The sequence below is a fragment of the Dendrobates tinctorius genome, unplaced genomic scaffold (assembly GCF_039654945.1).
Source record: "Dendrobates tinctorius isolate UK_male_01 unplaced genomic scaffold, ASM3965494v1 ptg000028l, whole genome shotgun sequence".
In the NCBI taxonomy this organism is placed as follows: domain Eukaryota; kingdom Metazoa; phylum Chordata; class Amphibia; order Anura; family Dendrobatidae; genus Dendrobates; species Dendrobates tinctorius.
The window spans coordinates 11676368-11689279 of NW_027361696.1; the positions used below are offsets into that span (position 1 = coordinate 11676368).

Here is a 12912-nt window from a genome sequence, read left to right on the forward strand (position 1 = left end):
TGAACCAAGAAGGCGGTGCATGCGCAGAGAAGGGGGGGCGGGAACAAGTGACACGCTACCAGGAATGTGCTATATGTACAGTGGGGAAAAAAGTATTTAGTCAGCCACCAATTGTGCAAGTTCTCCCACTTAAAAAGATGAGAGAGGCTTGTAACTGACATCATAGGTAGACCACAACTATGAGAGTCAAAATGAGAAAACAAATTCAGAAAATCACCTTGTCTGATTTGGCAAGATTTATTTTGCAAATTATGGTGGAAAATAAGTATTTGGTCACCTAAAAACATGTGAGATTTCTGACTCTCACAGACCTGTATTTTCTTCTCTAAGAAGCTTCTCTGTCCTCCACTCATTACCTGTAGTAATGGCACCTGTTTGAACTTGTTATCAGTATAAAAGACACCTGTCCATAACCTCAAACAGTCACACTCCAAACTCCACTATGGTGACGACTAAAGAGATGTCGAAGGACACCAGAAACAAAATTGTAGCCCTACACCAGGCTGGGAAGACTGAATCTGCAATAGGTAAACAGCTTGGTGTGATGAAATCAACTGTGCGAGCAATAATAAGAAAAAGGAAGACATGCAAGACCACTGATAATCTCCCTCGATCTGGGGCTCCACGCAAGATCTCACCCCGTGGGGTCAAAATGATCACAAGAACGGTGAGCAAAAATCTCAGAACCACACGGGGGGGGGGACCTAGTGAATGACCTGCATTAGAGCTGGGTCCACCATAACAAAGGCTACCATCAGTAACACGCTATGCTGCCAGGGACTCAGATCCTGCAGTGCTAGACGTGTTCCCTTGCTTAAGCCCGTACATGTCTGGGCCCGTCTGAAGTTTTCTAGAGAGCATTTGTATTATCCAGAAGAGTATTGGGAGAATGTCATGGTCTGATGAAACCAAAGTAGAACTGTTTGGTAGAAACAAAACTCGTCGTGTTTGGAGGAGACAGAATGCTGAGGTGCATCCAAAGAACACCATACCTACTGTGAAGCATGGGGGTGGCAACATTATGCTTTGGGGATGTTTCTCTGCAAAGGGACCAGGACGACTGATCCGTGTACATGAAAGAATGAATGGGGCCATGTATCTTGAGATTTTGAGTGCAAACCTCTTTCCAATCGCAAGGGTATTGAAGATGAAACGGAAATGGGTCTTTCATCATGATAATGATCCCAAGCACACTGCTAGGGCAATGTAGGAGTGGCTTCGAAAGAAGCATATGAAGGTCCTGTGTAACACTTGCGACCAGACTGGATGGTGCGAGCGTGGGATTGTGGCCACACTGTGCCTCAAACCAGACTACTCTGGAAGGGGTGTGACTAAGCAGCTACCTTGGTGTTCTCTGATGGTGAGGAAAGGCTTGTGCAGCAGGTAGCTGCTAGGTACCACTCCAGGGTGGTGTCTGGCTGTGGCAGCTGATCACACTGAGGGACTGAACACTAACAACAGGTGCAGGCAAGTATAGACTGGCACGACTGGTACTCTGGCAGGCACGGCTGGCACTCTTGGCAGGCAGGCACGGCTGGCACTCTTGGAAGGCAGGTGAGCACGGCTAGTGGGACTGGAACTGGTTTGGGTAGCTCAGGAACATAGGCAGGTAAGAGTGGGATACAGGAACAGGTAGGAATCAGTTCAGACTGGAGGGACAGGAACCAGTAGGTGCCAGTACAGACTAAAAGGAACAGGAACCGAAGGGAGCGGAGAGGGAGCAGAGCAGAACCGCTGGATGCGAAGCAAAGAGGACTGCGGGATGGGGTGCAGAGCAGAACCACTGGATGCGGAGCAGAGCAGAACCGCAGGATTCAGAGCAGCAGAACCGCGGGATGCAGAGCAGAATCATAAGGTGCAGAGCAGAACCGCAGGTTGCGGAGCAAAGAGCAGAGCTGCAGGTTGCGGAGCAAAGGGGAGCACTGCTGGTTGCAGAGCAAAAAGCAGAAGGAGTGAACACAAGTAAACACACAGCGGGATAGGGAAGGCTACAGACAGGGATACAAACGAATACAGGTATAGGACTTCGTTCAGACAGGGTCAGGTACTGGATAAGGTACAGGAACAGGGATTCAGACCAGGGTATGCTGCCCCCTTCAAGGCAGACACGAGAGACACAGGATACAGGTACATGGACCAGGGTATGCAGCCCCCTGGGAGGCAGAAACGAGAGATACAGGAAGTCATAACCTGGTAACTCAGCAAAAAGGCACTGACTGGGAGAGATTGTTGCACAGATCCCCCTATGGGTGGGGATGCCTTAAGTCAGGTGTGATATCAGGAATCCCGGAATGCCAAGTTCCTCTATACCCGAAGAGGTCAGCTCCCATCACTGAAGATCTAATGACCTGAACCTTCTCCTCCAGGTTGATGGAAACCACAGACTTGAAAGTTTCCGTTTTGACCTCTACATCAACCGACCACCTGGAAACAAAAGGCACCCTCACTGGGACCAACCTCTGCCCGTTATCCCGAGAAAATTGGACTTCTTCCTCCTGGTTGGTGGGAAGCAGAGATGCGAAAACTTCCATTTTGTCATCTTCATCAACCGGCCACATGGAAGCTGAAGGTACCCTCACAGGAGCCATCTTCTGCCCGTTATCCAAAGAAAAATTTCCTAGAGGCAGGAATGTTCCTGGGAACTGGACAATGGTATAGTCGTTGGAGATGTGTGGAGAGAATGCCACCACTTCACTTTCTTTGGAGACGTCAGCACACCTTGACTCGACGACTAGCAGACCAGACGAAGAAGGTGACAACCCTGCTGACTGACTTAGATGTATGGGAACCAGATACCTCTCATGACTTGGTTGTTCCAAACGAAGCATCTCACCGGGTCTCCAAACCAGAACGGACAGTCAAGTACTTGGCTTTGGATGACCCATGGGCCTACCAGACAGCATGTGAATAATTAGCTTCTTCGTGTATAATCCCCTGACTTAAAGCTGTAGTTGTTCCAGAAGAACTAGACTGCTCTTGAGAAGGGCTCGCCCATCACCAGACAACACCCTCTTCGGATTCTGGAGCTGAAGAACAGAGATCACACTGACTCTGTATGGTTGGCGGCTTTATTACACCAAAGCTCCCAGAAGGCAATGAAACAGTCATAGATCTTGGTGGAGACTAGGTACTCCCGCCAAGGGCAGCCTCTCCTACTGGCCCAAGGTTCTGGAGTATAAGATTCTCAGGGCAAGTACCGTCTGGATGTCTCACACCACTGCAGCGACACCGCATTTCCCCCTCATGACTGGATTCAGGCTGCTGCTCTGCCAGCCCACACTTATCAGCCTTCTTGGGATTTGCTTGGGTATCTGTTTTTGCAGGTTGAGGAACAGGTGGTTTTGGATGGTCGTAGACGAACGTGACGGTGTACCCACAGGTTTCCCTCGTCTGGTCCATCTCTGGAAGCTTGGAGAGGAAGACTTTACAGGAGACGCAGAACTAGGCATATCGAAGACCTTACAGAAGGCCACCAGGAAGGCCAGAAGGTTCAAGGTGATGGGATCCCCTGCTTCCCATAGGGGGTTTAGCCACTCCAAATCATCTTCTGCGAGGTAGGACATTAGGTATCCCACCTTTATCCTATCAGTGGCGAAATAGGAAGCATACCCTTCGAAGTATTACAAGCACTACTCCGAAAACATACGGCACTGCTTTGGATCCACATCGAACCTAGGCGGATCCGCCGGGACGGATGACGGTTAAGTAACTACATAAGAAGAGACTATGATTGTGGGTGGTGCAGTGAAGGTCCGGATTTCAGATCGGATAAAGAAATTATCCAGTTGTACATGCTGGCACGGAAAAAGTTCCTTTCACTCCGAGAGCGAAGGACCATGGAACTTAGCGGGGACCATGGCCTGAGCAAACTGTAACGCTCACGCCCAGACAGGATGGTGTGAGCATGGGATTGTGGCCACACTGTGCCACAAACCAGACTACCCTAGAAGGGGTGAGACTAAGCAGCTACCTTGGTGTTCACTGGAGCCTCTGATGGTGAGGTCAGGCTTGTGCGGCAGGTAGCTGCCAGGTACCACTCCAGGGCGGTGTCTGGCTGTTGAAACTGATCCCACTGAGGGACTGAACACTAATAACAGGTGCAGGCAAGTACAGACTGGCACGACCGGTACTCTGGCCGACACGGCTGGCACTCATGGCAGGTAGGCGGGCATGGATGGCACTCTTGGCAGGCGGGCATGGCTAGCGGGACTGGAACTGGTTTGAGTAAGACATGAACCTAGGCAGGTACGAGTGGAATACGGGAACAGGTAGGAACCAGTTCAGACTGGAGGGACAGGAACCGGTAGGAACCAGTACATACTAAGGGGACAGGAACTGGATGTAACGGAGCGGGAGCAGAGCAGAACCGCTGGGTGCGGTGCAGAGCAGAACTGCAGGATGCAGAGCAGAAGCGCGGGATGCGGAGCAGAGCAGAACCATGAGATGCGGAGCAGAGCAGCATCGCTGGTTGCGGAGCAAAGAGTAGCACCGCTGGTTGCAGAGCAAAGAGCAGCACCACTGGATGCAGAGCAAAGAGCAGAAGGAGTGAACACAAGGAAACACACAGCGGGATAGGGACGGCTACAGACAGGGATACAAATGGACACAGGTATAGGACCTAGTTCAGACAGGGTCAGGTACGGGATAAGGTACAGGAACAAGGATTCAGACCAGGGTATGCAGCCCCTTTGGAGGCAGAAACGAGAGACACAGGATACAGGTACGGACCAAGGTACGCAGCCCTCTAGGATGCGGAAACTAGAGATACAGGAATACAGGACCTGGCAACTCAACAGCAAGGCACTGACTGAGAGAGATTGTTGCTCAGGCATCCTCCTATGGGTGGGGATGCCTTAAGTACCTGAGGCCTCTTGGCAATTGGCTGGGGACACCTTAGGAAGGTGCACTTTGTCTCTAGAACCAGGAAGTGCCAGTGCCGCCGCCCTAAGCAGACAGCCAGGAAGTATGCAAAGAGCAGGCAGGAGACATGAGGTTCACAACATGCAGGCCAAGAGCAGAACTCAGAGCACGGCCTGGAGGTGTAAGTAAGATGGTGTATCTGCCTAATGGGAGATGGAAAACCATGCAATGATGCCGGCAGGGTTGTTACATCCTGGAATGGCCTAGCCAGTCTCAAGATCTCAACCCCATAGAAATCTTTTGGAGGGATTTGAAAGTCCGTGTTGCCCAGCGACAGGCCCAAAATATCACTGCTCTGGAGGAGATCTGCATGGAGGAATGGGCCAACATACCACCAACAGCATGTGCCAAACTTGTGAAGACTTACAGAAAACGTTTGACCTCTGTCATTGCCAACAAAGGATATATAACAAAATACTGAGATGAACTTTTGTGACTGACCAAATACTTATTTTCCCCATAATTTGAAAAATAAATCTTGCCAAATCAGACAAGGTGACTTTCTGGATTTGTTTTCTCATTTTGACTCTCCTATGATGTCAATTACAGGCCTCTCTCATCTTTTTAAGTGGGAGAACTTGCGCAATTGGTGGCTGACAAAATACTTTTTTTCCCCACTGTACCACAGCACCAGCCATGGAATTACCCCGTATTATTATAGCTTATGCTCAGGGGGACGTATGTGTGTCTCCCCACCTCCTGCATGTGATGTGGCTCCCTACCTCCCGTGTGTAGCAGCATGCCTCCTGTGTGTGGCTCCCCAGCTTCCGTGTGTGGCTCCCAAGCTTCCGTGCTTGGTTCAAGACCTCCTGTGCATGGCTCGCCGCCTCCTGTGTGTGGCTTTCCACATTCCGTGTGTGGCTTCCCACCTTCCATGTGTGGCTCCCCACCTCCTGTGTGTGGCTCCCCACCTCCTATGTGTGACTTCCCACCTCCCGTGTGTGGCTCTTCCACATCCCGTGTATGGCTCCATGCCTTCCATGTGTGGCTCCCCACCTCTCATATGTGGCTTTTCCGCCTTCCTTGTGTGGCTCTTCTGCCTCCCGTGTGTGGCTCTTCCGCCTCCCGTGTGTGGCTCTTCCGCCTCCCGTGTGGCTCTTCCGTCTCCCATGTGTGGCTCCCCGCTTCCCATGTGTTGCTCTTCAACATCCCGTGTGTGGCTTCCTGATTCCCATATGTGGCTCCCCGCCTCCCATGTGTGGCTCCCTGCCTCCCTTATGTGGCTCTTCTCTCTCCCGTGTTTGTCTCCCCACCTCCTGTGTGTGGCTGCCTACCTCCTGTGTGTGGCTCCCCGCCTCCCTTGTGTGGCTCCCAACCTCTCGTGTGTGCCTCCTCGCCTCCCATGTGTGACTCCCTGCCTCCCGTGTATGGCTCCCCACCTTCCGTGTGAGGCTCCCCGCCTCCTGTGTGTGGCTCTTCCACATCCCGTGTATGGCTCCCAGCCTTCCTTGTGTGGCTCCTCACCTTCCATGCCTCCCGTGTATGGCTCCCCACCTTCCGTGTGAGGCTCCTCGCCTCCTGTGTGTGGCTCTTCCACATCCCGTGTATGGCTTCCAGCCTTCCTTGTGTGGCTCCTCACCTTCCGTGTGTGGCTCTCCACCTCCCGTGTGTGGTTCCCCACCTATCATATGTGGCTCCCCACCTCCCTTGTGTGGCTCTTCCGTCTCCCAAGTTTGGCTCTTCTTCTCCCAAGTATGGCTCTTCCGTCTCCTGTGTGTGGCTCCCCGCCTCCCGTGTATGGCTCCTCGCCTCCCGTGTGTGGCTCCCTGCCTGCCGTGTGTGGCTTCCCACCTTCCGTGTCTGGCTCCCCACCTCCCATATGTTGCTCCCTCCTGTGTGTGGCTCCCTGACTCCTGTGTGTGGCTCTTCCGTCTCCCATGTGTTGCTCCCTGCCTCCAGTGTGTGGCTCTCCATCTCCCGTGTGTGGCTCTTCCACATCTCGTGTGTGGTTCTCCGCCTCCCGTGCATGGCTCCCCACCTCCCGTATGTGGCTCCCCACTCCCGTGTGTGCCTCCCGTGTGTCGCTCTTCCGTCTCCCTTGTGTGGCTCCCCACCTTCCGTGTGGGGCTCTTCCACAACCCGTGTGTGGCTCCACACCTTACGTGTGAGGCTCCCTATCTTCCACGTGTGGCTCCCCACCTCCCATATGTTGCTCCTCACCTTCCGTGTGTGGCTCCCCCACCTCCCATGTGTGGCTCTTCCATCTACCATGTGTGGCTCTTCCCTATCCCATGTGTGGCTTCCAGCCTCCCATGTGTGGCTCCCCACATCTGGTGTGTGGCTCCCCGCCTCCCATATGTGGCTCTTCTGTCTCCCGTGTTTAGCTCCCCGCCTCCCATGTGTGGCTCTTCTGTCTCCCCTGATTGTCTCCCCTCCTCCTGTGTGTGGCTGTCTACCTCGTGTGTGTGGATGCCCTCCTCCCTTGTGTGGCTCCTCACCTCCCTTGTGTGGCTTCCTGCCTCCCGTGTGTTCCTCTTGCATCTCCCGTGTGTGCCTCTCCACCTCCCATGTGTGGCTCCCCGCCTCCAGTGTGTAGCTCCCCATTTTCCATGCAGCTCCCTATTTTCCTTGTGTGGCTCTCTGTCCCCCTTGTGTGGCTCCCTACCTCCCATTTGTGGCTCTTCCATATCCTGTGTGTGGCTTCCCCCTCACGTGTATGGCTGCCCACCTCCTGTGTGTGGCTCCCCGCCTCCCATATGTGGCTCCCTGACTCCTGTGTGTGGCTCCCCATCTCCTGTTTGTGACTCCCCACGTCCCATGTGTGGCTCTTCTGTCTCCCGTGTGTGGCTCCCCGCCTCCCGTCTGTGGCACTTCTGTCTGTCGTGTTGGGCTCACCGCCTCCCATGTGTGGCTCTTCTGTCTCCCATGTTTGTCTCACCATGTAAGGATTCCGAATGTTTCCATGGAGCCTGTTTTGCCTTTGTCCAAAATGGAATCTGGTACTTCGCCCTGGAACTTCCTGTCTGTCCTGCTATTTAAGTCCAGGTCGGTAGATCCTCCTTGCCTGAGTATTATATTGCTGTTTGCTTCTGAGCTTCCTCCTGGCTTGTCTCTGGAGTTCCTGCTGCTGCTCGTTACTCGATGATCTGCCTCACCACTTCCAGTTGCCTTAAGTCTTCTAAGTTTCTTCCGGATCATGGTTGAGGTTACCTACTGTCCTGACTTCTGAGACTGTGTTCTGTTGCGGGCTGCTTTGCAGGACTTGAGCTGGACTTGTCAGCTCAAAAGGTACATTTAAGGACCTTCTCCCTGTTATGCTCCACCTATGTATTTCGGAACTTCCATGAAAGGTGTCATCTCCTCTATCTGCATAGTTCTGGACTTCCACATATAAGTGCCGGTTGCACGCTTGCTGCATACTACTGCTGGACTTCCACGTATAAGTGCAGGTCGCACTCTTGTTTGCATACTACTGCTGGACTTCCATGTATAAGTGCAGGTCGCACTCTTGTTGGCATACTACTGCTGAACTTCCATGTGTAAGTGCCGTTGGCACTCTTGCTGCATATTACTGCTGAACTTGTTTGTATTAGTGGTCGCGCCTCGCTACTAAGTTTCCTGGACATTTCTGTTTTGTGCTGTCACTTAATTACAATTGCAGGAAAGTCTCTCTACGGCCTCATTCACACGTCAGTATTTGATCAGTATTTTTCATCAGTGTTTGTATGCCAAAACCAGGAGTGGACCTTACAGAGAAAAACTATAATTGAAAGACTGACACCTGTTCTGTGTTTTGGAGACACTCCTGGTTTTAGCATACAAATACTGATCAAAAATACTGATGTGTGAATGAGGCCTTAGTTGATGTTCTACTTCTTGCTTTGGTAAATAGACTTATTTGTCTCAGCTTTGGTCTCAGACTCATTTAATCCCACGCAATCAGATTCCATAGTACCCACATAATTGTTACACCCCACCCCCTGTGTGTGGCTGCCTACTTCACATGTGTGGTTCCCCGCCTCCCTTGTGTGGCTCCCCATCTCCCTTGTGTGGCTTCCCGCCTCCCGTGTGTGGCTCTTCCATCTCCCGTGTGTGCCTCCCCACCTCCCGTGTGTAGGTCCCCATTTTCCGTGTGTAGCTCCCGATTTTCCATGTGTGGCTCCTCGCCCCCCGTGTGTGGCTCCCCACCTCCCATGTGTGGCTCTTCCGTCCCCCATGTGTGGCTTCCCGCTTCCCGTGTGTGTCTCCCCACCTACCGTGTCTGGCTGCCCCTCCCCCGTGTGTCTCCCCCCCCCCTCCCATGTTTGGCTCCCCCTATTGTAAATCAAAGTTCTGACAAGTGGCTTCCATCTCATTTCAGATGACCGGGGCAGCAGTGAGATTGGCAGCGGCATCCTGGTGACAGAAGGAACCACAACTATATCGACCTCAACTGTTGCCTCCTTCTTTACAGGTGAGGATGGTGCATGCTCAGTGGCAATGAGTGAGGTTGGATCCTCACACATGCATTCCCCCGCACTCGTATGTCGGGGACTGGCCCCTGTGGTGGTTTATCGGGGCTTGGCTCCAGTGCCCGTATGTCCAGGACTGTCCCTTGCGCCTATAAGTCAGGGACTGGCCCCCACGCCTGTGTGTCAGTGCTTAGCCCCGGCACCTGTGTGTTTAGGATGTCCCCCGTGCCCGTATGTCGGGGCTAGACCACGGTGTCCGCATGTTAGAGTCTGGCCCTCGCGCCTGTGTGTCAGGGCTTGACCCCGGTGCCCATATATCGTGGACGTGCCTTGCATCTGTATGTCGGGACATGCCCCCATGCCCGTATGTGAGGGCTTGTCCCCAGTGCTGGTATGTCTGGGACGTCCCCTGCATCCATATGTCAGGACAGGCCCACGTGCCCGTATGTCGGGGACTGTCCCTTGCGCCCGTATGTCTGGATGTGTCCCCTGTGCCCGTGTGTCAGTGATGGCCCCAGCACTATGTTTGAGTGCCCTGTGCCTGCAGTAATTGATGCAGCAACCCATGATGACACGCAGCTCATGGATCTGGGATGGTGCGAGTTCTCCAGATGTTTTTAGAGTAATGACAGGACGATGTGTGAGGAATGATGGGGTAATGGACGCCAGATGGTTCCTCGCTGGAGACGCAGCACATGGTGTAGGACACATAAGCTCTAAGATCTGAGGGTGTGTAGGCTCTATAGGGTCTAAGTGTCTCTGGGAATTACTGGTCTCTGTAGACTTCCCAGCATGCATTGCGCTGACATAGAGAAGCTATAGGCCAGGACACATGAGATTATCTTGAGATTCACAACAACTCTTTTCCTTTTTACCCCCTCACTTCTTTCCTCCATTCTCTCTTTGTTTGCTACATGCTTCACTTTATTTCCCTGTTGCTCTCCTTGTTTCCTCCATCCCGTGCTCTCTTCTTTTCCACATGCTACCATTGTCCCCCTATTTTTTCCTTGTTTCCCCATCCCATGTTCCCCTTGCTCCCATCGTTACCCCTTCCTGCCCTACTTCCTGCGCTTCACTCGTTCCCCTTGTGCTCCCCTTGTCCACCCCCTCGTGCTCCCCTTGTCCACCCCCTCGTGCTCCCCCTGTTCACCCCCTCGTGCTCCCCTTGTCCACCCCCTCGTGCTCCCCTTGTCCACCCCCTCGTGCTCCCCTTGTCCACCCCCTCGTGCTTCCCTTGTCCACCCCCTCGTGCTCACCTTGTCCGCTCCCTTGTGCTCACCTTGTCCGCTCCCTCGTGCTCATCTTGTCCGCCCCTTTGTGCTCATCTTGCCTGCCCCCACATGCTCCCCTTGTCCGCCCCCTCATGCTCCCCTTGTCCGCCCCCTCATGCTCCCCTTTTCCTCCCCCCACGTGCTCCCCTTGTCCTCTTCCCACGTGCTCCCCTTGTCCTCTTCCCACGTGCTCCCCTTGTCCTCTTCCCACGTGCTTCCCTTGTCCTCTTCCCACGTGCTTCCCTTGTCCTCTTCCCACGTGCTCCCCTTGTCCTCTTCCCACGTGCTCCCCTTGTCCTCCCCCCACATGCTCCTCTTGTCCTCCCCCCACGTGCTCCCCTTGTCCTCCCCCACGCGCTCCCCTTGTTTGCCCCCTTGTGCTTCCCTTGTCCACTTTCCCGTGCTGTCCTTGTCCTCCCCCTCGTGCTGCCCTTGTCCACCTCCTCGGATCCCCCCATTCTCTCTTTCCTCAGGGTCGGTGGTGACCCCATTAGCACCGCAGCTTGCAGGTATAAGTGTCTCTGACCTGGACCAAGAACCGTTCCTGAGTAAGTTCTGCTGGAGGTGTGTGCCCCCCGCTCTCTGCACGCACTGACCCCCTAATCATGTGCTATGGGCCTTCAGCTACAATGGGAGAATGTATTTTGGGGGGTAGGTACATGTTGGGGTCCTGTATACTGGAGGACCACATACAGTATACTGTAGGTGTGTTGAGGAGGGTGCATGTTGGGTTCCTGTGCAAAGGGGGTATGCTGCATATGCTGGGGGTCTGCACACCCCCTTGTTTTTGTTGCATGTTGACCACTAAGTGGCTGATGTTGTGCAGGTTTGAGGGTTTCCTCTCCGTCTGCACGTGGGTACATTGTGCTTACTCCCATTGGCTTTTTATCATGCAGGGGCCACCTTAACTCCCTGATCTCCAATTCAATTGACGTGATTTGTAGTGCGGGCTCCAGTTACTATCATATTTACCAAAAGCCTCTCTGCCATTCTCCTCTATCCCTCACAAGTCTCCCCTGACAAAGTTAGGTCACCCCTTGATTTGCCTTTTAACCCTTTAGTGCTTTATAACAAGATATGAGAAGGATTGAGCAGACCCCACACCTGCAGGGATCTATCATCTGCGCCTCCTGACTTTTCAGGGGTCGTCAGCTGGTTTTATACATGAGATAAATGTCGGCATTTGTGCGGCCGAAGATCATCATGGAGGATTAAACCAGCAGGCAAAGCACCACCAATAATGCAGCATCACGGCAGCATAAAAGCCAACCCTATACTTATCAGACTGTTCTCCTCTATCCCATAAAGATATTGGACATACAATGTGTCCTCTAACCCCTATAGATATTAGACCACTCTCCTCTAACACCTATAGATATTAGACCGTTCTCCGCTATCTCCTATAGATATCAGACCATTCTTTATCCCCTATAGATATCACACCATTCTCCTCTATCCCCTATAGATATCAGACCGTTCTCTATCCCCTATAATTATTAGACCGCTCACCTCTATCCTCTATAGATATTAGACCGTTCTCCTCTATCCCCTATAGATATCAGACATTCTCCTCTATTCCCTATAGATATCAGATGGTTCTCCTCTATCCCCTATAGATTTCAGACGTTCTCCTATATTCCCTATAGATATCAGACCGTTCTCATCTATCACCTATAGATATCAGACATTCTCCTCTATCCCCTATAGATATCCGATTGTTCACCTCTATCCCCTATAGATATCAGACCATTCTCTATCCCCTATAGATATCAGACCATTCTCCTATATCCCCTATAGATATTAGACCGTGCTCATCTATCCCCTATAGATATCAGACCATTCTCCTCTATCCCCAATAGATATCAGACCATTCTCTGCTATCCCCTATAGATATCAGACCATTCTCCTATATCCCCTATAGATATCAGACCGCTCTCCTCTATAGATATTAGACTGTTCTTCTCTATCCCCTATAGATATCAGACCATTCTCCTATAGATATAAGACCGCTCCCCTCTGTCCTTTATAGATATTAGACCGTTCTTCTCTATCCCCTATAGATATCAGACGTTCTTCTCTATACCCTATAGATATCAGACGTTCTCCTCTAATCCCTATAGATATCAGACGATTCTCCTCTATCCCCTATAGATTTCAGACGTTCTCCTATATCCCCTATAGATATCAGACCGCTCTCCTCTATCCCCTATAGCAGCGGTGGGCAATTAATTTTCCTGAGTGGCCATATGAGAGACCGTGAATGTTGTGGAGGGCCGAACCAATAGACCAAAATTAGTTCTTCTCAATATTAATATCGATATTATAATTAT

The 12912-nt window shown here is 52.1% G+C and overlaps 1 protein-coding gene across 5 annotated transcripts in view; it reads left to right on the forward strand.

The window, feature by feature from the left end:
• The window catches only part of HSPG2 (heparan sulfate proteoglycan 2), a 296550-nt gene that overhangs the window by 61384 nt on the left and 222254 nt on the right, over positions 1–12912 (forward strand). For all 5 annotated transcript variants that reach the window (XM_073570126.1, XM_073570127.1, XM_073570128.1 and 2 more), the window contains exon 3: positions 9221–9313. In XM_073570126.1, the coding sequence (XP_073426227.1) occupies positions 9221–9313 (93 nt within the window). The remainder of the gene's footprint in view (positions 1–9220; positions 9314–12912) is intronic.